General features: G+C 39.4%; 2 protein-coding genes across 3 annotated transcripts; one reads left to right on the top strand and one right to left on the bottom strand.

Moving 5' to 3' along the window:
- The first annotated feature begins 1,815 nt into the window (after positions 1 to 1,815).
- LOC110054387 (uncharacterized) lies at positions 1,816 to 26,092 on the top strand. Of its 2 annotated transcripts, XM_089286891.1 has the most exons (8): positions 1,816 to 2,139; positions 15,744 to 16,376; positions 17,016 to 17,312; positions 18,633 to 19,028; positions 19,456 to 19,746; positions 20,669 to 20,917; positions 22,272 to 22,544; positions 23,804 to 26,092. In XM_089286891.1, exons 1-8 carry the CDS (start codon positions 2,025 to 2,027, stop codon positions 24,124 to 24,126), a joined length of 2,577 nt encoding a protein of 858 aa, XP_089143017.1. In that variant the 5' UTR covers positions 1,816 to 2,024; the 3' UTR covers positions 24,127 to 26,092. The 2 variants fall into 2 exon arrangements, with proteins under 2 accessions (XP_089143017.1, XP_089143016.1); XM_089286890.1 differs by lacking the exon at positions 1,816 to 2,139 and having other exon boundaries at positions 15,107 to 16,376.
- On the bottom strand, positions 4,746 to 9,397 carry LOC110054369 (uncharacterized). The gene is made up of 2 exons (XM_020760767.2): positions 6,106 to 9,397; positions 4,746 to 5,256 (listed from the first exon to the last, which is right to left on the bottom strand). Exons 1-2 carry the CDS (start codon positions 9,338 to 9,340, stop codon positions 5,222 to 5,224), a joined length of 3,270 nt encoding a protein of 1,089 aa, XP_020616426.2. The 5' UTR covers positions 9,341 to 9,397; the 3' UTR covers positions 4,746 to 5,221.
- Positions 26,093 to 26,420: the final 328 nt, after the last annotated feature.

Here is a 26,420-nt window from a genome sequence, read left to right as displayed (position 1 = left end):
ATGAACTAAATAATCGAAGCTGATTGGTTGTTGGAAAGCCCTGTGGGCTAACTGAGGGATAATTAAAAAGCACATTTGTCTATTTACTGCTGTTTTTTGGCAAAGTTGCTTAGTTGTATCTATTAATAAACTGAATCGTGTGAGTCTGCTTTAAAGTTATCTATTAATAAGCTGAATCGCAAAGCTGCGGCTCCAAATATCATGCATCAAATTAGCTTAAAGTTTATAGTCAACCGACAAATTAATGAGGACCCAGGTTGATTTTTCCCTTTGCCTATCATGCGATGGGGTGCTTTCCATTTAGTCAAAAACTCCGGAAACCTCGAGTAAAAACTCTCAGTTTTGTAAATAAAGGTGCCGTTCCTTTGTCTCGATCCTTTTAGCATGTTCCGATACAAGTTTGGTACTATACAGAGGTTTTGTTGTGGTAAACGCTTTTACGAAAAAAAATATTGAACTATTTAAATATTGAAATGTTTGTTATATCGAGGTCATAGTTAATGATTGATTTGTAACACAGGTGACTTCTGTCACGCAATTCAATGCACCCAGAGGTGCCGCGTTTTGAGATGCAATTCATTAAGCATGGTGGATTTCAGTGTCACTTACTTTCACTTTTGAGCAGACGCGCAGCTTTTGTTTACAAAAGAGCGACACTTTCAGAGTAGCGATTTAAAAATCCTGATGTTGCAACATAGAGGTTATACAGAAAATTGTCTATGTAAACAAGGAAACGCTGTAGTTCGTTATATCGAGGTAGATTTTACGGTTGGGCTTCCGGATTATGTTCGTTATATCGAAGAATTCGTTATATCGAGGTTTGTCATATCGAGGTTCTATTCCATACATTTTACTGTAACTTTGGCCGGGACAGAATATCGTTTGTTATATCGAGGACTTCGTTAAATAGAGGTTCGTTAAATCGAGGTTCCACTGTAGCTAACGTTGCTTGCCATACTCACTCTACCTACATTACTAACACAACTTACAATGCTAACAAAACTTACAATACTAACAGTGCGTACAATTTATTTGTGTCATTTTCATGGAGATTTATAGTATTTCTGTTTCCAGCGTTCACCAACCTATCCCTCTTACATTTTTCTCGTCCCAAGAGCCCCAGACTCAATCCTCAACCTCGTTTTCACAGACCCTGGGAACGAGGTTGCTCAGTCCTCAGGTCCGTAACCAAAATTTTACTTCTGCTTGTAAAATTCCGTTTATTGAAAACTGTTAAGGTCTGCAGGTGCTGTAACCAAATAGTTTGCTCAGATTTCAGGCAGTGGAGAGGGCTCGTGCAAGAAACCAGCGTTGAATTGGAGAAAATCTTAGTCCAATAATTTAGTCAATCGCAAAAAATCTTTCACTCGCGCCAATACCCCCCGGGCTAAGAAGGACGGGATGAAAAAGAGCGTTTCAAGATCAACACTAAAAGTTATTTTGTTGCAGAATCTTTTCTTCTTCTGACTCTCAAACAATAAGACTCATCTTCTGACCTCAGATATTCAAAACCTTCATTTACGGCACTCTGGAAAATAATGTCAAGTAATAGACAGAAAATCTTGTAAAATATATAGATCAAAAACATTTTATTAATATTAAGTGCTTCTGAGAAGTAATTTTAAAATTTGCTTAGAATATAAAATGTTTCGGAAATCTTTCAAAGCAGGTATGATAGCAACTGTAATCTCTTTAAAAAGTAGAAATATTCGCTTGCTCATAAATATTCTGTTATGCTAAGTGTAGCGTGATATTCAACTCAACATATTTTTCATTAGAATAACACAAGTAATTTAGAATATCTGATCACTGCTGCAACGTGACCCATTGTTGCACCTGCGTGCTTTTGTCCTCAAATCGTAAAGCAATACTCGATAGCATCTGGAATGATTTCTTCAGTTTTGAGCTTGTTATCAAGCGTGGCTGGTGCAGCTTCGTAAAACACGGAAATATTGCATGAAACTTAACCACTTTTGGGTTCGCGTGATTTGTGTTTTGTTCTGTCACGGAAAGGAATCTACTGAATGACAACTGATGGTTACAGCCTGCTGTATTTGACAATGAAGGTTTACGAGGCAAATCTACTCATTGCCGTTGTCTTAATATCGTTGTTCTTGAAGTCTACCGGGCAGAACACAGGTATGTTGTAAGCGACACAGTCCTAGCTTGTTTGCAAACTCAGGTACGGTGTTAAAAAGGTTAAATGATTGAAAAGGCTCCGTGTGGTCACGACTCGTAAAGTCGATTACCACAGCGACACCTTTTATAACGATCTGTCACGATATTTCGCTGTATATATTTGCTCGGAATTAAGGATAAAAATTTATTATGATAAGACTGCGAACCTAGCAAGCGCTAATTTTCTTCGCTCCCAAGGACAAACAGGCAATCGATTACCGACTGAAGGTTTATACGGTTTAGTAACGAACCATTCTTTTGTGAAATATATTATTTTACTTTTAAAACGGACATGAACGTCAATGTACGGCCCCTCACTGTTTGCTTGATAATTTTCGTTGGACATACCCATCAATCGTGTAGTATAGATACTTGTCAGCAGTGAGCCCTCTGTCTTACAGATAAATAGGGACAATTATTTAATTGTAAAGCACTTTGAATTCAGAGACAACTCAAAGCTAACAGTTCTTTGTTCCGTTGATATTAGCATCATGTCGAGAATTTTTGGTCTGCCGAGAACAGCCAAGATAAAACCAAGCTGTTCCCTATTGTAAGTTCGTTTGTAAACAGTGTGCAATGAAAAAAAAATTGCGGACAAACTTCTTGCATGACGGCCAAATCGTTGAACCATCATAACTGCAAATAAAGCGCCGTTAATTTCAAACAATATGTATGTTTATTTCAGTCTTCGTTGTGTTCATTTGAACGGATAGGCCTCATTGTGACAAGTCAATGCTAACTATTTTCGTCAAGACTCAAAATTACTTCATCATTTGACCTTTAATTTTAGGCCGTGTTCAAAATAAACCATTTATTCTACTCTTGCGTCGCTATATTTTTAATGCTTATGATCTTCGTGCATTGTTAGCCGTTTGAAAACGACGCTTCCAGCTGAAAAACTGAGTTTTATTTTTCCAGCCTATCTATGAATAATATTACTAGATGTTAATGGACTTGCCGGTATATACTAATGTATTGTAACAACTTTGAATTCTATCGATTTTTATTGGCTTGAAGAAGTATATATCTGACGTTTTGCAAAGCAGTTTTTATAATTTGTCTAAAATACTTTTAAAAGGTTCATTAAAATTTTTATATGGTTTACTGATTCTTTAACGGCTATATACCTTTTAACTTATTTTCTACATATTTTATAATTCTAAAGTTTCAATATCGACAATGTGCTAAATTCACGCATTCTAGTATAGTTTTGCCAAGGTGATTGTTTGTCAATTTTTCTCTATGAAGACTCTAAGCCTGAGACATAATAAATATTTTCATCGCGTAAGCAGAAGATCAGAATAATAACGAACATCTATATCGCTTAGATATAGTCACATCAGACTTAACTGCGTCACAGGGCCGCTTTTTCGTGGTACCCAGTGCTCCGACGCCGCGTAGCAAATGATGAAGACTAGGAACTAGGTAACCCGGAAATAGTTTATGTTAAAGATAAATTAAAGCAGTTTTCGTTAGGTCTTTAGTTCAAGACTTACGTTTAATTTACTGAGCTTAACGTTCTGAGAGAAATTTAAATCAGAATAAAATTCAAATTTCTAGCCTCTACCAGCTAAAACATCGTCTCCTTCAAAATAACAGTGACGCACGAGTTATCAGACTTTCCAACCATGACATACGCTTTCGATTTCGACTGGCCACGGAATCTTTTTTATATATATCCAGCTACATACAGAACATATATCAAATTAAAGAGATAGAACGAGTTGTTATTTAACATTTGCGGTGGTATTTGTAATTCCCTTTAGTCTATCCAGGCCTATAATCTGTTTTGTAGCATGTGGTACAGTCTTGTTTTTTCGTATAATAGCATCTACCATTGCTTCACAATAGGCACGCGTCATTTTTTTTCCCCTCGTGTTTCAGTTTCATTCGTAATTTGAGTTACAATCACACAGTTGAAGTTCATGTTTGTTTTCTTAATATATATTGTACATGAACGACTCAATTTGTAAAACTTCAATAACTTCCTTTCGTCTGTGTTGCTGGCAGCTAATGGTTATTATAATCCATTAAATATTTTCTCTCCCGCAAGACTGGTTCAAACGCGTCACGTGCCCGAAGTTCCACAGCTAAAACTGGGCAATATCCGAGTGATATTCCCCAATGTTCAAAACTGCACGTGTTGTGAAAAATATTTGAATGGATAACAAACACAATAGCTTTCATTCGGAGCGAAAATATGCACGAAGAAAAAAGCTGCATGTTCAAATTTCTCCGACGTAGTGTCAAGAACGGAGCCTCGGTTATCAGTTGAAATTCCTGCCAATTCTTGCAGTAAACTCTTTGTGGATTTCAGATCTTAGCTATAAGTTAAAAAACGTGTTAGTTGTCAGCTGACAGTTGAAATTTTGACCAATTCCCAGCTATAACAATTTACAAAGCTAATTGTAAACATTTCTGTGTCTTTCTTTTGCAGTGTTCTGGCAACCAAACTTCCGATAAGCTACTTACAAACTTTTCTTTCTGCCTAATATATGAAATACTAACAAAAGCTAGATGTTCTGCTAAAACGTTCTTCAGAAATGTAACAACGGCCAAGGTACATGCTGTTTCCGACACTATACTTTACTTTAAAATCCTACGCTCCTCATTAACAATTGCTACTAAGTGTCAGTATTCTTTTTATGTACAATATTTACAAGTTAAACAGCACGCTTCGCTGGTAAAACATTAGGTTTGACAGTTAAAACTCATTTTGGTATTGCACTATACTTATTTTTGCTAACAGGTAAGATTCGTAGTAATTTCTATCATCATCCCTAAACGCCCGATACCATGCAAAGAATTTATCATACGCACTGTGGTTTTTCTGGTTTAAGCAGTTATCTGAGACTCAGCTGTACACTGCAGTATCAGGGAAAGTTTGAAATCTTCTTTCGTCGCTAAGAAAACAAATAAGAAAACTGAAACTTACAAGCTACATGTAACCTGTGTAGAAATCCTCGATTGTAATTTCTATTCAACTTAGCACAAGCATTAAAACTGTTCGTTGAGGTCATGGCATGTTTTACTTCTCATACGATCACCCGCTGTCGTCCTGGTCATTCTCGCCAACACCTGACAGGGAAAATAAACAAACAAAAACAAAAAAATATATAGCCATTGACTACGCTAATGTTCAAATACTTTAAAAGGCCTCAATTAAACAGTTTCTTACAAAAGCAGCTACCTAATTACAAAACTGATTAAATTAACGCATTCGATTCTGCTCACGCTCTGATTGGCTCACACTATAGTTTTTTATCTCGTATGAAACAAGAAAATCTTTTTTTTCAATATCACGTCCAAGTAAATAAGCTAAAGCCATGAATTATTCCGTCATAAAAGAAAATACGGTAACTTGAGACCACATGGAAAATATGGGAAGTTATTGTCTGCTGGTATTGCTAAGAACGCGCTTCGCTTTTTCTTCTTTCAAAAATTGTGCTATATCACATACACGTTACGTAATTTCGTGCTCTACACTCTCATGATCGACAGAGCTAGTTATCAGTTGGAAAAGAAAATACATCAGCAGCACAAGATCAAGAGACATATGCTAAGGAAATAATTAGATATATAAAATAATATGTAACAAGATTAATAGTAAATAACAAACAGATGAGTCCGCGGGAGAGAAAAAAAAAATTATTACCATAATAATAATAACAGTTGTTATTATTATTATGGTAATAATTTTATTTTTTTTCTCTCCCGCAGACTCATCTGTTTGTTATTAACTATTAGTCTTGTTACATATTATTAGATACCAGTCTTTTTCTTTTTCTTCGCGTTTAGATATATAAAACTAACCCTATTATAACCGAAAATAATACATTGATCGATAATATGTATGGAAAATTGTGACTTAATACCATAAGCCCTTTGCTAGAAATAGAAAAGGCTCGTGTTTTGATCGAGTCTTACCTTTCGTTCCAAAATCAAATGTCACGTCATCTCCAATCAGTATAAAAGGTGCCCACTGGTTCACGTCATAGCCCTCATTTCTCATCCACTTCATGGCCTCGTGTAGAGATTCACCAGCACTTTCCCCGGCAACAAGGTGATCGTAGAATTGACCCATTAACTGTTCCGTTGATTTGTCATGCAGGGCCCACAGCGCTACCAACACTGAGCGTGCACCAGATCCTAAGAATGCTCGGGCAATTCCAACAACTCCCTCGGCTTTTGTCAGTCCACGAGCACTGTGGCTACAGCTAAGGACTACCAGTTTAGCTCGCAGTTGAATTTTTGAAATGTCAGACATTGTCAATAAGTAGAGTCCTTCTTGAGGTATCCCGTTAGGAACACGAAACGATGGTGCAAGGGCAATTGCTCCCCTTTCTGCATCACCGTGTGCGGCGATATGAATCAGGGCCGCTGAATTCATCGCTTGAAGTACCGCATGCTTAGTCGCTTGCTGCCCTAACAAAGGCTCGACACCCAGCTTTTCTCCTACCATCCTCGCTTCGTTTTCTGCACAAGGCAATCGCGAAATGTCCGTGAGGCGTCCTTTGAAATGCACTTGACCAACATCAGGATTTCCCACTATCAATGCACCGGTCTGACAGTGATAGTCGGCTGGAATTTCATTAATGAGCTGGAGAGTTGTTAATGAAGGAACAACACGGATCCTGAAAGTCTCGGATAAGTACTTTCCACTTTCGTCGGTTAATGCGGCAAATGGAATGCTGTGTAAGGCGCGATCAGGAACAATGATGATTTCAGGGCCCTCAAGTAAGTCTGCCACAGGAGCGATGATCAGTTTGTAACAGATAGGAAGGTTCATTTTGGGTCCTTGGTTGTCTTTACTTTCGTTTACACTTCGCCAACCTTCATGGCTGTTTTCCTCGCATGATTTGGAGACCGGCTGAAAATCATGTAAAGATCCGTCCTCGCAAAGTTCCTCTGGTAAAACGCCAAGACCTCTGAAGTTAAAGAACTTCTTCAAACGTTGACTTAATCCTTCGCAGGCTATTAGATCACTTGCTTTTTTCAACTGGACATGTGTGGCTCCGCTTCCTTTAAGAATCCACAAGTATATGCTGTCACAAGAATATGAGACGTACAAACAGGTGCGGTTACACTGTTTAGCGACGATGCCCTCAATAGCAGCGCATCTTCGAGGATTAGCAGAGATTTTATTCTCCACAGAGTACCGAGCTGACATTAAATCTGCCAAAGCCCTGGCCCTTGAAAGCTCTGAAACATACAGAGCTTCCTCAGGATTTCCGGTTGCACTGAGTAAAGAGCTGAGTTGCCTGTAGGAAAGAATATTGCAATCCGAGAATGATATCTTAAATTGATCGTTGTCTCGGAGGGAGCCTCGAATTTCTTCGCATTTTTCGATAGCAGAAAAGAAATACAAGATAGCTTCTTGAATCTTTCCATCTCTCATCCTAAGGCTTGCCATCATCTGGAGCAAATCGAACTGACATTTAATATCTCCAATCTCTTCACTTAATGTAAGTCCCTTCTTGATATATTCTTCCGCTTTAGCATATTGAGCCTGTACGAAAAAGAATTGTCCAAGCTGGAAGCAACCTTGCGCTTCTAGGCTCCTGTTTCCAATTTCTTTGCTTATCGCAAGTGCTTCTTCAAAGTATTCTTTTCCTTTGATATGCGCACCTACAGCGTACTCCACCAATCCTTGCGTGATGTAGACTGACGCCACTCCGCTTTTGTCTCCAATGTCTGTTAGGATGGCAAGGGCTTTCTTGTTATATTCGTTAGCTTTTCTATAATTTCTAAAGTTCCAAAATTGAGTTGCCAGATTATGATAAGAAATAGCTAGTTGATGTCTGGTGCCAATTTTTCTACTCATAGCCGATGATTTTTCCAAGTAGTCTGAAGCCTTGTCGTATTCGCCAACTGATCCATACACAGTTCCAAGGTTTGTGTAACAGGTGGCTTCACCAGCTATGTCTCCAATTTCTTTGCTGATTGCAAGTGATTTCTCGAAATGTTCTCTAGCCTTTTCATATTCGCCAACTGATTGATACACATTTCCAAGGTCTCCGTAACATTTGGCTTCACCATGTCTGTCTCCAATTTCTTTCTTGATCGCAAGTGATTTCTCGAGATGTTCTCTAGCCTTTTCATGTTCGTCAACTGATTGATACACATTTCCAAGGTTTGCGTAACATCTGGCTTCACCACGTCTGTCTCCAATTTCTTTCTCGATCGCAAGTGATTTCTGGAGATGTTCCCTAGCCTTTTCATATTCGCCAACTGATTGATACACATTTCCAAGGTTTCTGTAACAGCTGGCTTCACCATGTCTGTGTCCAATTTTTTTCATGATCGCAAGTGATTTCTCGAGATGTTCTCTAGCCTTTTCATATTCGCCAACTGATTGATACACATTTCCAAGGTTTCTGTAACAGCTGGCTTCACCATGTCTGTGTCCAATTTTTTTCATGATCGCAAGTGATTTCTCGAGATGTTCTCTAGCCTTTTCATATTCGCCAACTGATAGATACACATTTCCAAGGTTTGTGTAACAGGTGGCTTCACCAGCTATGTCTCCAATTTCTTTGTTGATCGCAAGTGATTTCTCGAGATGTTCTCTAGCCTTTTCATATTCGCCAACTGATCCATACACATTTCCAAGGTTTGTGTAACAGCTGGCTTCACCAGCTATGTCTCCAGTTTCTTTGTTGATCGCAAGTGATTTCTCGAGATGTTCTCTAGCCTTTTCATATTCGCCAACTAATCGATACATATTTGCAAGGTCTCTGTAACAGCAGGCTTCTGCCTTTCTGTAACCGATTTGTTTACTAATTAGTAGCGCTTTTTCATAGATTTGCTTTGCTTGGGCGTATTTACTCTGATGTAGATACATTCCTGCAAGAGCTACACTTAGCACACATTCTTCAAGTCTTTCGCCACTTTCACGGTAAATTTCGAGAATTTTTTCTGCATATCTTATGGCGCTTGTGTTATCATTGATAATACTACAAGCTTTCCGCATAGTAAAATATAACCTCTTGTAGAATGACTTGTTTATTTCCTTGCCTTTTAAACCTGCTGTGTCTTTGAGAATAAATAAGCATTCCTTGCATAATTCGATGGCTTTTAAAAATCGATTGGTGTGGAGGAGGAAGCTTGCAACAATGAGGCCGATTGAGATGACTTGTATAACTTCGTCTACGTTGTACATGTCAAACACTTTCTGTCAGGATATATCAGATAATAAACCTGTACACAAACCTGGAACCAAGTACGTTTAACCATTTGTTAAATGCTGTTTTCATATATAACCTGTATCACTTTACTAATTAGTAACACCTATATACTGAAGAAATATTTGCCTCTTTGTTAGTTAGTTAGCACGGAAGTTATCAGCTCAAGTTCATGATTCATCGCACAAATCTCGCTAGATATTTTGGTTTATGTTGGTTTAAACGGACCATGTTAAGTTCTGAAAATGCATCAACTTGAAATCCAAATTATTTTCGGTTTCACTCTGCTTTGATTAGCACACGAGTTTGTTATTTGGGCTGGAGTGTTCTGAATACGTAATACACAATCATTAATTTAATCATGCAATTGAATTAGGTGGAAAAAGATCAAATATCGAAAGCCGTTTTCAACAATAAAGGGACGACGATGACGGCAACGAGAACGTCACCAAAAAAACCGAAAGAATTAATGACTAAAACAAAGCTGTGCACATGCGCTATAAATCTTTGTAGATTTCTTTGTCGTCCTCTTCAAAACAAGAACGTTAAATGACCAATTTCTGCATAGCCTGAGAAACGCGAAGGACGACGGCTAATTTTCCGTATTTCCATTTGGAATTGAACGCTGTCATTCAATATTTGGCTTGGGCACGTTTTAATAACCATTGGGGAATTGAACAGATCTAGACAATTGCAAATTTCGCTGGTTAGATATAAATTCATATTTGGGTAGGCGTCGTCCTCGGTGTCGGCGTCGTGTTTGCTTAAGCTCCCTTTTATGTCTATCCAGACATGCGCATAATTAAGCCAGCACTGTTTTAATCTATTACCTTATTACATGAAATTTTGGCGACGCGTTAATTTAACGATTTTGGAAAACCTTATTTAGCGGCACTTTAATTTAGCGATTTTTCGTAAATTTTGGAACATAAGTCACTTAATGTTTGCGATTTCACGAACTGAAACTTTGACGATTTAAGGCATTGAAAACTTTTACGAGGACGATAGAACATTTATGTGATAAAATCATAGACGTTAATAGCTTCATTTAAATCACAATCATACAACTTTTCGAAATTTAATTTTGAACGAAAGAAACGAAACTGCAACTGTACTGTCCTATCTTAATGCTGTCCTGACTCATATTTGCACTGTCACACAAAGTCAATGCTCCTTTTACGAGTAGCTAACCATTAACATTCTAACGACACCGATCAAGTTCGGTGGATTACTTCAAATAGATCAACAGGTCTCAGTAGTTTGCCTCGTTTGGCAATTTCCTTGACTCACAAAACTGAGAATACATTTCCTTCCTTCAGCGCCGGTCAGAGGGTCGTATAATGCGAGAAGCCAGCCTGCGTGAATTGGCTTCATTACTAACATCCTGAGATGAACCTCTTTGTTTTCCAAGCTTGTCCCACTGTCTAACTGCCTTTTGAGCCTCTCCCGAGTACCAGGTGGTAAATTTCTCTTTGCAGAATTTCTTAGCTTGGCCATTAACTGATTGTGTGAAACTGATCACATGGCGGTATTTCATTTTGTACTCACTTTAATTAAGCGACGATTTAGATTTAGTGACTCCTAATTTTGATGCATTTTAATTTAGCGATTCTTAGAAAAATCGCTAAATTCGCTCAATTAAAGCGTCGCCAAAATTTCATGTAATAAGGTATCACATTCGTTCTTAATCAGCTTCATCAGAGACAACGTTTTAGAGCAAAGTGAAATAGAACTTTCACAATTTTGCTGTCTAGCTATTTCATAGAAATGTTTTCTTGCTATTAAGGTCATTTTTGTTTGAAGAACAACCAATGACACAGTAAACACTCACCACTTCCTGTTCTCTCCGTTTCAAGAATACAAAAGCAACGATAGTGTCTCTTTACACTGGACTTTGTTTGTCTATAGGATAACAGAAAAACCATCAAAAGTTCATTCAAGACCTGTATATGCTTTAACAATTCTGTTTTTGTCCCTCTTTCCATGCAGATATAGAAACGCAATGCCAAAATTTATTAATCATAAAGGAACGACGGTGGCGCAAAAAATTGAAATATGCAGACAAAGGTAAATCCCTTGGAAATTGAAAGCCACAGACCAAGTTAGACAAACATGACTTAAGATTCACCGAAAATCTAAACAAGCACAACTGGACGTTATCGCCGAAGGTAAGCTCACAAAACTGAAAGTCACATAAACACAGGAACACGCAAAAATGAAAGTCTTGGTCACAGACAAAGATAGGTGTAAAACTTCCACTTCACAGACAAAAATAAACATGGAAATCTTAAGATCACAGATAAAAACGCCCAAAACTGTAGCCCACACACAAAGCTAAGCTCATGTAGCTGCCAGTCAGAACCTAAGACAGTCGTGCAGAACTGACAGTCACAAACAAAATGAACACAAGAAATAAAAACCACAGACGAAGATTAGCGAGCATGAAACTGAAAGTCACCGAGGATTGCTTTCTAAGGCATGATTTTTGTATTTTGAACATTACAGCTATTCCTTTATGCTTTCAGTATTTCAACTTAACATTTATGGTCATAAAAGCAATGCTTAAACTTACTATTCTATCCGTTACTTGAGAAGTGAGCTTCGGAACGAAATCCAACGTTAACTTCGCCCTTGTGAGCAACAAGGCTCTCCCCCTAAAAAGGACGACGATACATTAGTACTTCATTTCAATAACTCTTGCGAGGCATTTTTAACGCACAATAAACCTATAAAACGAGAGCATCAAATAGACGATATCTTATATTTAGCGTAAGTTTACTGTTCTTACCGTTACTTGAGGAGTCAAAATCAGAATCAAATCCAATTCAGTCTGGTTCAGCAAAATGAATCTTCCTGTGAAGTGACAATCAATTTTTAATAGCGTAAAAATCTTCTGAATGCACAGTAACAATAAACAGAACATAAAATAAATTATTAAAAACAATATATGACTTTTCTCCACTGTAATTAAGCTATGTACGTAGAATTTTGTTTAGACCTGAGCTAACCCAGTCACGAAGTTTGAGCATCAGTTTTGGCTTTTGTGTGACCTCAAAATAGTCAAGTGCCCCCAAGATTGACATGTATACAACCATTAAATCCGAAACCTCTACAATAAGAAATCGAATCTTAAGAAAGTGTGGAGAGGCTGTACTATTCTTAGAAAAATGAACATTGATCATCTCTTGTATTTTCTCCTTATTAAGTAAAAAATTATCTCGTTGAAAATCGACCAATGATACGTACTTACCAAATTAGAGTTTCAGGGGGTTCCTCGCCCCTTCTAAGGACGAATTAAACCAAAGATAAATCCCTCGCTTAATCACTGCGTGAAGAAAAACAATCATAAGAGTGTCAGCTCAGAGCAGGAACTTTGTCCGGGGATGATTGTACGTGGAGGTACTATTCTCCGAAACTGGGGCCCCGCTTCTTGAAACCCAAAGCAAAATTGGCGAAAATATGCGATTTTCTCTACCCAGGTAATTTAACCGTGACCACAACCCGATACCCAAATTCAGACTTGATCCAAGCTACCGACTACTTCGGTTTGGATAAAAAGTCCCTCGAATTCCCGACGTTTTTTATATTGCACCAAGATCGCCCTTCCCAAACAATGAGTAACAACAATAAGGTAAGTTTCTTATGAGAATCATGCCTAAGTGTTGACTAGATCCCAAAACCCATACCCTATATCACACCAACATGGCCAAGATCTATGATTAATTTTAGACCACAATGGTTCAAAAAGCATGCCGTTTGATGCCCACTTATCTAACTTACGGCTTATGAAAGGGAGTCCCCCCTGACTATCACAAGGGGGAGGTTCAATAAAGTGTGTATGGATGAAAAGTAATAAGCGATTAATAGATGGGGGTATTGACTATTAGAGGGAACCCGAATCAAATCAAATGTGTACTCACCACTAATTCCCTTTCAGAGTGTGAAGGAAAAAAACTACAAAAGTCTGGTACAGCTTGTTAGATCACAACAAGGACTTCAAGGAGTTTGTCTGCAAGATAACAGAAGAATCATCACAGCCTTGTTCATATCATTGTTGATATCATTGTTCATATATTGTTTACTTGTTCACATTCCATACTTAAACTAACACCAAGATACTAAACAATACAATGAAATACTACGAGAGAACTCCAAATCCCTATTTATGCTTTATTACTTTAGAGAGTCAAAGATAAACTCTCACGCATCAGAATCAATTTACTGAGGCTTTTATTTTTCCATTCCAGTACATATAATTTGAACCAAACGTGAATTTGAATCAGTTTTATGTAATGTATGGCACGGTTTACTAATCCTAACATTTCCATTTCTATTAAACACGAGTTTAAATCTCTCAGTGGACAATTTATAACTGTCAAAAATATCTGTCTTGAGGTAAGCCTAGTTAGTTCTCTAGTTCAAAATTACGGTAAACTTACTGTACTTACCGTTCTATGAGAAATTCAAATCAGAATGAAATTAAAGTTTCCATTCTCTGTCAGCTGAAGCAACATCTCCGTCAAAATAACAATGACGCACGAGTTATCAGACTTTCGAACCATGAGATACGCTTTCAATTTCGACTGGCTCGAGAGTGTTTTTTATTAATACAAAACATGTATCTCATTAATGAGACAGAGCGAGTAGTTATTTCAAATTTGCAGTCTGCAGTAGCTATACTGACATTTGAAATTCCCTCTAGCTTGTCCAACCCTATCACTTATTTTCTGGCATGAAGTACAGTGTTATTTTTGCGTCTATAGCATCTGTCATTGCTACACAATGGGCACGTTTCATTTTTTCATGTTTCAGTTTTCATTGCCAGTTTAAGTCACAATTACACGGTTGAGAAACATGCTTGTTGTCTCAATATATGCTATATATATACTTTCTTTCGTCTATGTTGGCGACAGCTAATAAAGTAAATATGCGATGAGAGGACTGAGGCGACTCGAGTTACACTCGTTATTTTAAAACGGCGCCTTGTGAACAAAATAAATGTGTCATTTTGAGCTAATAAAATAGCAGTTCATTTGTTATTCAAAAATCTTACTTTCAGTAGGAAAAATAGACCCACTGGTTGCTTGAAAGTATTGAGAGAGTGAAATATTTCCCCGCCCAAGAAAAAAAGATTATGTCAAGTTTTTTTCAGAAATTGGTCCGGACAATTAAACACGGCCAATTAAAACAGGTGCTAATGTTCTCGCAATTTAACATTTTGACGCACATATCTGAAGACTTAACTAGCATTTGCCAAAGAAACAGAGAAAAGATAGAAAGGAATATGAAAAATGACTGGATTACCATCCGTTTTAAGGATTGATGTTCAAATATTCCTTACCTGTAGTTATCGTTCACCCGTTGCCAGGGGTGAGACTCCGGTCCCATATAAAAAGGACGAGGGTGCTCGTGGGAAATTTTGAAAAGAACCCCTAAGAGGTACCAAGATACTGTTTTGTGGGCGTGGCTTGAAATGGTTTTCACTCCTAAGAAGCACCAATTCTAAAACAACACATTATATTCTGTCATATATTTTCGGTTCAATACCGTAACGCTACCGCTCCCGCTGTGGACCTTTTGAGGCTGAGGTACCAAAACCGCGTTTGTAAGCCCTAAAAGGTACGACGAGCAGATCTCCTTACTTTTTATATGAAAGTCCCCGCTCCCATCCGGGGCCTGTTGCATCTTTCCAGTGCCCGGATAAACGTTAAATAATTTCACAAAGAAACAATTCGATAACATTGCTGGCAGTTCAGTGCCAGGCCATCAAAATTGAAAGTCGTAAACCATCACTAACGCGCGTTATTCGGAGGCATGTTCCAACTAAATTTACAGTATTTTATAAGGGGGCGCCATTTTGTTGTCCCTCAGAGGTGGTGAGACTTGAGTGCCATGTGTTTCTTGGGTCCCTCGTGTTATATAGGGGGGTGCCATTTTGTTGTCCCTCGGAGGTGGGGAGTCTTGAGTGCTCTGTGTGTCTTGGATCCCTTGTGTATTCATATCACATTATGTCATGAACCCCTGAATGAAATAGACCGGGAATATGATCTTTACCAGGCCACTCGGTCACTACCACTGCATGCTACCCCTCCACGACTTACAAACCATGGCTGCCCCTTCTTTAATTTTCTCTGCAGTTCTGCGTCACTTAGTCTACGAGGTCTTAGCTTTCCCTCCGGAGCCCAGATTAATGCCATCTTGGGATGTTGATTGGCATTCATTCTGAAGCCAAAAAAGCGAGGTCTGGGAGAGAAAAGAGGAGGGCTTTTCTCTCCCAGACCCCGCAGGTCGCCCTCGCGCTTTTTCCATCGTCCCCACTGGCCGAGTGTCAGAAACAAGCTACAGCCTACCTTCTTAACAAGATTTCTATTTCCCATGTAGGTCTGCCAGAACCCATTGCCTTTTATCCTCTCAACGAACAATACGGTGCTAAGGACATAAGTCAGCAAAAGAACCCGCCAGGAAAAGTAAGAGGCGTTAAGTATGCGCCCGGAAACTACGGGCAACCCGCGGGATCCTTCTACTTCTCCGGTTCTTCATCAAGTTACGTCGAATTCCCAAATAACGGAGGTCTTGACGCCAGAAACTCCATGACGTTTGTGGCCTGGATACGACCTGAAAATTCTGCTGGGCCTCTGTTTAATTACAAAGTGAATGACAGAGGAGTTTACGTCTGGCTTGAAAGCCCGAACAAACTTGTTGCCAAGTTTGAAAACCTGGCTTCTAATTTACCTTACGCTATTGAAAGCGACAAAATTCGGCTCAAAAAGTGGAATTACGTTGCTGCGTCCTACGATCACTCAGATGGAACTGCCAAGCTGTGGATAGACGGCAGACAGGTGTCCCGTTTAAACTTGGGACGCTCTGAGATCGCCACTCAGGGTGATGTAAGAATGGGCGCTTTGGTCGGTGATCCGCAATTCTACAAGGGCGCGATCGCGTGCGTGCAAATTTATAACAAGTCTTTATCGGAGCAGGAGATTAACGCTGTGAAGGACCGGTGTCCCATTGAAGGTAAGTAATCAAAACCTAACTTTAAGGTGTTCAGTCACGATATTTTGGGTTATTTTGGCCGAGAAAAAATCAACTTAAAATTGAAGGAAACCTGAAAATAATAGTTTACTATGATAAAGAAACACCAAGGAGATAATGATAAAACATAAAAGAACAAGAATGATAAAGGATGGAGAGGATTAAGAGGGATTACAATTGCAAACGACGAACCGAAGATCCCAGATTCAAGTTCAGTCCCTATGCTGTCACAAGCTGCTGGTCTGCAACAAATCGGCCTGGGTTGTTATATAGCCATGCAGATGGTTATGATTAGGCTTCTGCCACTTCGGATTGTTTGATATCCTTTAAAGATATTCTTTTTTCTTTCTAAGAAAGGGAAACAACGTAACACAGGGCTTGTCCTTCAAAAGGGTGCGGTTTGTGGTGTGGTTGTAAAAAAATTAAAGAAATTGGGTACGAGGTTGCTTTCTGATTCAAACTTACTTTGTTCGTAGATTTGATCTCACGGCCCCAGCTGTTTAAAACTTTTGTGGTGTAACTTACAATAGGTCCTTCGTATAGCATGTTTAGCAGGAATGAATACAATTATGTTATCCTTCATGTATATCTGCTAATTCTCAGTGTTGGGTTTTTCCACAGTGCAATCACACCATATCGGTTGCTATGCCGACAAATCATCGGCGCCAGGAATCCCCTCATTAGAAGGTAAAGACGTCTTGTTAGATGGTGACCCGAAAACAAGAGCGGAAGCTAAAGAAAAATGTTCCCGCGTTGCTCTCAAACGCGGTTACGTCTATTTCGCCATTCAAGATGGCGGACGTTGCCTTTCGAGTCTTACTGCGCAAGACACGTACAGCAAGTACGGCCTGTCAGCGGACTGCCAGGGTGGAAAAGGCGGGAAGATGGCAAACGATGTGTATGAAGTTATTATGTTCAGTAAGTAAAATCTATGGCTGGAATGATATCTACTGTTATAGTATTATGGGTTGTGCGGTGGCGCGGTGGCCTATAAAGGTTGGCGAGCTGGACTCCGGAACAAGCGGCCCGCATTCGAGCCATTACGTTTTGTTGATGGACAAGACACCTTACTCTCACAGTGCCTCTCTCCACCCAGGTGTATAAATGGGTACCGGTGAACTTAATGCTGGGGGTAACCCTGCGATGGATTAGCATCCCATCCAGAGGGGAGTAGAAATACTGCAAGTCGCTTCATGCTGCAGAAACCGGGATAAGCTCCGGTGTATGGTCCGCTGGCCTGACGTAGACTTTAACCTTACCTTCATAACACGAACTGAATTAAATAGACGTGGATCTGATAAGCATGTTGGTTTACCCGACTCAGAAAGGGAGAAGGGACTAGGGAGAACTCTCGCCCTAGCTTCCTCTGCAATTGTCGTTAGCGTATTCAAAGCGGAGAAAAGCAGTAAGTATGCGCGAGTTTTGGCTGAGCGCTAGGCTCCAAGTTTGAAAAATAGCGGGAATTTCGTCGATCGTGTAAACCAAAAAAGTTACGAACTTCATATTGATTTCCCATTTTTCCCGGTAAGTAGCAACATTTTCACATCACTGATAGAAAACTGGAGGATTGTTTTTAAGGGCAATCGATTTTTTTCGAGCAAAATTTACCTGTGGAAGGTTTGCGAACCCTTTGTTTCCCCGCGGAATACAAGAAATTTCGGTGCAAAGACAAATTTTTCTGCAATCATTCTTTAAATATTGCATCCATATAGGCAATCCACTGAATATATAAGCAAGAGAGCCTCTCGGCAGTCAGGGGAAACCTTGTTTTCTCGAAAGAGAAATGCTGAAAAATATTCATGCTCATCCAAGTATAAATAAATCAAGCGAGCGACATCCTTGCGTACCTAATTACAATCTGCTGTTGTTTTTCGTTTTTGTTATGCTATAATTACAAGACGAACAGTTACACTACTTAGTACAAATAGTATACTTACATTTACACTTAAATCACTTAAAATACATTACGTTACCTACTTACAATAAGTTACGTTACATTATCAGTGGCGTATCTAAGGGAGGAGGTCCGCCACCTTATTTTGGGTAAAAGAAGAAGAAATCACAGATGGAAGAAAAGCCGGCAGGGCAAGCGCAAGCAAAATGAAACGTTCCCCACCCCTCCCCCCCCCCCCCCCTTGGCTCAAGGTCTGGATCCGCCATTAATTACTCACTCACAATACGCCATATGCTTACTTACAAGCATCACTTGCAATATCTCACAGAAAGATATCTTTACAGGCGATCAGACGTGTTGGAATGGATGGGATGCAATTCAAGATTCCTGCTTCAGACTCTACGACGACAAAAAGACCTGGACTGAGGCACAATCCTTGTGCAGGACAGAGAAAGCAACTCTAGCCACACTGAACTCGGAAGATAAAAACTACTTCGTATTCCTGCAACTTGTCAAACCGGCCAATCCCAGCTCCAATCCAGTGTGGATAGGGCTGTCACGTGACGCAGAAAACAACTTTCATTGGACAGATGGAACTCTGGTGGAGTATACCAACTGGGGCCCAGGCCTACCGGATAACAGTCCAGGAAACAACAAGAACAGCACTAAAATGAATGTGTACTCGGGACTTTGGGAAAATGAAGAGTTTGACTTTACACATCCTTTTGTTTGTGGGCGAGGTGAGGAAACCGGATGCATTATTTGAAAAAAAAAAAACACGTTAAAATTTCGGACATCTTAATTTTCGGACAATTTATCTCATTTCGGTCAAATTTCGGACAACAATTTCGGACACTTTGCTGAAACATAACTGATTAAAAGTAGATTTACGCCTACAAAACAGGAATTAGACTGAAACAACGTCTCTGAAAATAATAGTTTTACTGCACCTTCAAGGTTTTACGAATACACCGACGAAAAAATAATACATTTAAATTCTGTCAAGCCGTTACATATCTCAAGCCGTGACTCGTCTTAAGCTCCCTTCATAAAGCCCGACATAGGGAAAACTAAAAGTATCTATTATAAAGATTGCGTCCATATGGTCTGGAAACTATGGTTATACTTTTATAAGACTAAGTAAGAACGTTTTTACGACACCTTTAGTTATTCCCTCAACACCACGAGACCTACATGTCAAACGGATGGACAGTCACTCAGCCCTGGTCACATGGACAAGTTCTGAGCAGTCGCAGCAGCGACTAGTAACGTCATATTATGTAGAGTACAAAGTGACGAATGGTGAACAGGTGTCACTCAAGGTTGTGCTGAATCATAACAGCACTAGTTTAACTGGTCTTCAGACACACGCTGAGTATCAGGTCAGAATCCGGGCAGTGAACGGCGCTGGAGGAGGAATATGGAGTGATTATCAGACTTTCTCGACTGGAATAACATGTAAGATAGGGCTGTCTAGTTTGTTGCTCTTGTATGTGTGTTCTAATTATACTTAATCATATCTTTTTGGTTCGCTTGGACGACATATCACGCAAGTTTGGACGGCATATCAGGCAAGTTTGGTCAAGCCATGGTTCGACGGTATTTTTGCCAGACGTAGTCGAGCCAAATTACTATCGCGAGACCAAACGAGCCTGATATGGCACCGAAGCGTACCAAAAACGGTACGATTAGGTATTCACCGAACCCAAATTCGGCCAAGTGATCAAGATATCGTAGCCATATCAGGTCAGTGACTTGATATCGCAGGATATCAGGACAGTAGACACAGCTTCTGATTGGCTAACTGCGAATTTGGGTACGGTAATATATATATAAGGTTCAAAGTTTTCTGGGGAAGTAAACAAGGAAAGATCTAATGGCCAATGTATCTCGACCAGTAGACTTCTACAACTTTCACCTCTAGGAGACTTTTTCTACTTATCGAAACTGATGACTTTGGACAGGAGCATATATGACCATTGAATCTCGGACTACCTTACACTTCCTTGACATCTGAGATCATAGGTAGCAAAAGACAGTGCTTAAGTTTTTCGTGTGTTGTTTTTTCCTTTGTACGAAATCATTTTTCCATTGAGTTTTGCTAAATGCTAATTATAATTCAATTATTACATGACATTCCAGTAGTCGAAGAAGCAAAGTCGGTCTTCATAAGCCTTTTCCTAGTTCAGCCAATATTTTTATGTCCATTTGTTTATTATTATTTAAAAATTATGATTTCACGTCTTGTCAACACTTAATTGTAGTCTCCCTTTTTTATTTCGTAATCCAAAACCACCAATTTCCCTTTTATATAGTCCTGATAAGAACAAAACAGGTGCTAGTCAAGTTTTAGATGTCCTGCTATTTGTTTTCGTTTCAGATCCTCCTCGTATAGATCCCTTACCGCCTGTCAGAGCCCAGGTCCCCGGAGAGACACTTGTTCTCAACTGTACCGCCCGAGGTGGTCCTGAGCCCACAATAACATGGTACAAAGACCGCGAATTCCTTCATCGAGGCCAGACATTGGTCATTACAAATATGACGTCAGAGAGACACGAGCTGTACTCGTGCAGAGCTAGTAATGGCATTGAGCCTGATGACATCGTGTCGGTAACAGTTACATTACTGTGTATGTAGAATCCCGTTTGTATTTCATCTTTTTGTTCGTTCACTTTGGTTTTAAGAAATAAGTAACAAACTAGAGCAACCCTGCTCGGTCATAGATGATCAGGTGAGAGGCGCCATGGCCTCATGGTTGGAGCGCTCGTCTGCGGATCGAGCGGTCCGGGCTCGAGCCCTGGCCGGGGACATTGTGTTGTGTTCTTGGGCAAGACACTTTACTCTCACAGTGCTTCTCCCCACCCAGGTGTATAAAATGAGTATCGGCGAACTTAATGGGGATCAATAAGGCACGGTATTCGTGGAAAGCAACTTTTTATTTAATACTTATTAGTATATTGGGTATTAGGCATTAGGCGTTATGTATTGAATACTTTTAGCTGACGAATTTTTACCGTGGTTTAATAAAGGTTCTCTATCTATTTAATGCCGGGGTGGGGGGGGGGGGTAACCCTGCGATGGACTAGTATCCCATCCAGGGGAAGGGTAGAAATACTCTCAGTCGCTTCATGCTATATTACAGAAACCGGCCGACAAGCTCTGCCCTGATGAGCCACTTGACTCGCATGCAGACTGTTTTTTTAGACCCTTTTATACCATAGATGATCAGTGGGACTTATCTGCTGATCTTACGGTCGAAAATGAAGGTACCTTTAGCTAATTCAAGGGATTCGAAGTGCCAGAAAGATCTTAATACCGTCTCGTAATTCTTAAAGCCAATAAGAGTTTTTTCTAAGACAAGCACGACGGAGCAAAGTCACGCTTCCATTTCGATCGCCTGAGACTTGCGTACAATAGGCGATTTGCATGATGCCGTCATTTGACTACAACTATCAGAATTCTTCACTTTCTCTGTTTCTCGTGCTGATTAGCGCAATTGTTATTTCAACCCCTCTGGGACTTCAAAATTTAAATAATAAAGAAAAAACGAAAAAAATTCTGGTAGTTGTAGTCAAATGACAACAACGTGCAAATCTGCTATAGTCTTCAGACTAAGATTGGAAAAGGAAATTGCGGCGAGGAGTATTATCGTTCCTCCCGGATGGGATGCTAGTCCATCGCGGGCTGACCATCACCTCCCCACCCAGTCTTGCCTCCTGTATTTTGTCGGGTTGGCCTTAGTAGCGTACTCTTGGATGAAGAGAGATACTGTCAAACTAAAGCCTTTTGGGCAAGAAAAGGTCGAATCAGGCATGATCCCAGGGCGCCTGTTGCGCTAACCAGTAGGTGAATATGCCTTCAAATAAATTTTAGAAATTGGCGTTTTTGACACATAAAGTATCCAAAGACTCCTAATACACCCAGAAAATGATAGTTACTGCCATGGCCAGTTGTAACTTACCTCTAGGATCTTACTTTTACAGTCCCACCAGTTCTAAAGCAAATGTGGGGGACTGGAACAGAGGGGGAGATGGCCATTAAGAAAGGAGAACGTTTGTCGCTGCAATGTGAAACGGAAAACACGACATTTGCACACATCACGTGGTACAAGGATGATGAGCCTCTACCTGTACAGCGGTCCTTCTCGAGAAACATGATCAGCATCCCAGAAATCACTGGTAATGATTTTGGTGTTTACGAATGCAAAGCCCAGAATGCATTGGGAGTGACCTCCATGAAGATGAGAGTGATAAATGGTGAGTTATAGATTGAAGAGACAAAAGAACACGTGACAGTGAGAATGACATAGCCAGTAGAAATTCGCAGGGTACAGTTGTGATTGTTACTTTGTCAAAGGGAGGTGTTTAGCATTGAATTGCAACTTCTAAGGTCCAGTCTACACTACGCCGGAGAAATTTGAAAACACAACAATCAGCGGTCATTTTGCATTTAATTTGTGTTTGAGTAAAACATGGGCAGGGAAATATCACGATTATCTTAACTTAAACGCAAAGCCGACGTTTTCAAATTCCTCCAGTTTAAAGAACGTTTTCGAAAATCTCCGTTTTCGTGACGGATTAGTGTGGACGGTAGGCCTAACCGGAAAAATAAAGCCGACGTTTTCAAATTCCTCCGTTTTCGTGACGGATTAGTGTGGACGGTAGGCCTAACCGGAGAAACCGTTTTCAAATTCCTCGGGCGTAGAGTAAGTAGACAGGGCCTAAACCACGTTACAGTGCTGCACGCAATATTGCAAAAGTAGAAGGCGATTCTAATGGTGGACACACGGGGTGTTTCAGACACTGGGCGCAACACTGTGTGTAGTGTTTTTCCATATGCTCTTAGATCATCGAGTAGCAGGTCAGGTAATGATTTAATGCACACTTTGGGGTGCTTGCTTTGAAGATACGGTCCCATCAATTTGTGTTTTTCATTATAACATGATGGTTAGCTAAATCTGCAGTGTTATGTCAAATAGAAAGATATGCCGTTTGCTAAACGGCGCCTCATGGCAACTTGTTTTGTTATCCGGGGGGTGTACTCCCAGAAAAAGTTTGGTGGGGGCGTGCGACCTGCTTCCGAAACTCTTACCCTATTAAAGCCCAAAATCTGCAATTTTCCCTACCTTATTTATGACCTGACCAAAACTTTAATGCCCTACTTATGACCTGATCCTTAAATCAACGACCGATGTTATAGGCATTATGAAGGCGGGGTTTTTGTTGAAGGTCTTATCGATAATGATGAAATAGCAGCTTCTTGTAACAAAAAAAAAAACAAAAAACATTCCCAATTTAAGACTCGAGGGCTAAAACCATACCGCATTTAAGACCAAAATGACCAAAATCGATATCCTATTTCTGACTCAAACGGCTTAAAGACAGTACCCTTTGGTTTCGCACACACCTATTTTGCCCATATAAGGGAGTAGCCCGTCCGGGCTTTTTTGTTTGCCTAAGTGACCCGTTGGGTCTTCCTTCTCTAAATCATAAATATTTCGTTTTTTTTTGTTTAGCTAAACTTCTGACGAGCATGAAAGTCGCCGTCGGTTGCCTAGCAGCACTGTGTTTCCTTTTCCTCGTTGTTATCGGCGTGTTAGTGTGGCTGTTAATCAAAGCCAAGAAGACAAAAGCTTCTGAAGACGATGAAAAACCAGACGAGAAATCACCAGTCAAACCAGCCGGCCCAAGACCAAGCGACAGCGATTTTAAGATCCCTGAAGCTCACGCCACTGGTTCACCTGGCATGGTTGCATCACATGGCAGTAATTCTTCTTACATTCCTCTTAAATCGGGAAGTTCGAATGGCGGCACTAGTCAAACCTACAGAGCCACATAATATCGCAGCCTGGTTCGACCAGTACTGTAAAATTATCTAGCTAAGGCCTCGTCTAACTACCCCGGACAAATTTGAAAACGCAGCTCTATTTCTACGTCTACACTAATCCGTCACGAAAACGTAACTTTCAATTCGAAAACGCCCTTCAAACTTTGCAATTGAATTTGAAAACGCCGGCTTTGAGTTTTAGTGTGGACGGAAAACATTTTGAAAACGGATTTTTTCGAAAACAATGACATCATGATAGTCACGTGATTTCCCTGCCCGAAATTTCCTCAAACACAAATCCGAAATGACCGGTGATTGTTGCGTTTTTAAATTCCTCCGGAGTAGTGTGGGCGGAAAATATTTGATGCGTTTTCAGAGTGAAAGCGCCGTTTTCAAATTTCTCCGGCTTAGTGTGTGGACGAGACCTAATATAGATGTAGATTATAGATGTTAACAACGAAGCGATCCCAGTTACAAGACAACAACGAGATTAACATCAAGCTACAGTAAATTAAAAGAAACAGTATTTAACAAGATAACAGAAGACAGTATTATAAATGCGTCTACTATATTAAGAACGCAGCAAAAATGAATGAATAAATGAATAACTTTAAGACAGCAATAATGGGAAGACGACAAGGATATTTTAAAAATGAAAGCAGCAACAATTAATGTTAACATTCTTGGTAACCTGGAGTGATTGAATAAGCAAAATCTTGAAGGAAAAGACGGCAATAAAATATTTATTTTAATACAGTTCAGAAACTCGATACAAACCAAGATATTCAGACATCATGCCTAGTTTCGTTGGATATTTTCACAGGGCAGTAGATTTTCATGAGCTTTCTAAAACTCTCATGTAGGAATTCATTCAGATTGGTTGCATTAGTCTTGGTCATATGCCAAGTCTCACACCCATATAGTAAAACAGCTGTAACGTTTGACTTGAAGATCTTCAGCTTCAGTAGTGTTTAGTTCCAGTTGTTACTCTTCCATATGTTTCTAAGCTTACTGAATGTTGCTCTGGCTTTTCCAAGTAGGCTTTTGATGTCTTCTTCTGACTGTTATGTTGGTCGAGAATATGGATAATTTAGTTGCCAATTTATTATACTTGCTTTAAATAGAAAATTGATCGAGCGATTTTATTTCCATGTGATTATAAACATTTGCTACTGTTTGCATGTGAATATATGTATGTTGTGACTAAATTATCGGCCTCCGGTTAAAGTCGTCAAAACACTCTGAAATGACCGATAGTTGGAATTTTCTCTTTTAATTCTACTTAATTAAAAGAGTTTGTAGCTAATCCAAACTATGATATGTCAATTCAAAACAACGTTATAGATCTCAAATCAAAACGTTCTTTTACACTTGAGAAAGAATACGAAGCCATGATTTTGGATTGGCTGAGTTATTTGACTTAAAAAAATCGGCAATCTGCGCCGTGCAGAACGTTTTCCTAAGCGTCACAACTCAAGGCTTCGAATTTTACGGTCCAGCGTAAACGCAGGTTTTCCTATTTTATTTTATTTTATTTTATGACGTTTGCTTATACTTCACAACACTTATGCTGTTACTTTACATTAAAAGAGTACAATAAATGCTACATACACCACTTACAATACAACAGAGCTATTAACACCACTTACAATACAAGACAGCATATATAAAGAATCGCTTTTGAACAATTTTACGTACGTAACAGCAATACGGGTATTTTCTAAATTGCATATCCTTAATTAATCTATAGTAGCAATTAATCTAGAGATATAAGACACTTTTCTAATACCTTTTAAAAGCATTAACAAGACAGAAAATGCGAAGAAGCATCATAAACGAGAACCAGAAACTTGATTTTCTATTCTTAACTTGTAATTTACTTTTGTAATAAATTCAACCCAGTCAATATTCCTTTCATTTACCTTGTGATAATGTAGATAACAGTTATCAAATAATAAACAGAAATTCAGTTTCCTAAGATTGTTATTATCCTTCCCAAACGGCATATCAAATAATAATCCGTAGTTGGCCGGGGATATAGAGGTGTTATGCATCTCATTGAACCAGTTCAACAGCCGATTGCGAAAAGAAGTTGTTGTACTACAGTTTTGAAATGTATGAAGAACTGAGTCAGGTTCACCACAGTAGAAACATATCTTGTTGTCTGTTTAACAAATAGATTCCATGTTGCCGTGCGTCTGTTCAGTAATAGATCACAGAAGACGTCAAAATGTGGTAAGAACATCAGTGACACACTCGGCTATCACCTCGTGTGCCACTTTTTTGTTCTTACCACATTTTGACGT

This window comes from Orbicella faveolata, unplaced genomic scaffold, assembly GCF_042242905.1.
Source record: "Orbicella faveolata isolate gen_17 unplaced genomic scaffold, um_ofav_v1 contig_14, whole genome shotgun sequence".
Taxonomy (NCBI): domain Eukaryota; kingdom Metazoa; phylum Cnidaria; class Anthozoa; order Scleractinia; family Merulinidae; genus Orbicella; species Orbicella faveolata.
Note: the sequence above shows the minus strand (reverse complement) of the source record. Positions and strands in the feature narration are given on the sequence as shown.

Bases quoted from the DNA above. Each gene is read 5' to 3' on its own strand.
- LOC110054369 (XM_020760767.2), bottom strand. From the start codon at position 9,340: ATGTACAACGTAGACGAAGTTATACAAGTCATCTCAATCGGCCTCATT. The intron at 5,257-6,105 runs GTAAGACTCGAT...TTTCCCTGTCAG, and splicing joins ATTTGATTTTGGAACGAAAG to GTGTTGGCGAGAATGACCAG.
- LOC110054387 (XM_089286890.1), top strand. From the start codon at position 15,566: ATGTTGATTGGCATTCATTCTGAAGCCAAAAAAGCGAGGTCTGGGAGA. The intron at 17,313-18,632 runs GTAAGTAAAATC...ATATCTTTACAG, and splicing joins GTATGAAGTTATTATGTTCA to GCGATCAGACGTGTTGGAAT. The intron at 19,747-20,668 runs GTAAGATAGGGC...TTTTCGTTTCAG, and splicing joins TTTCTCGACTGGAATAACAT to ATCCTCCTCGTATAGATCCC.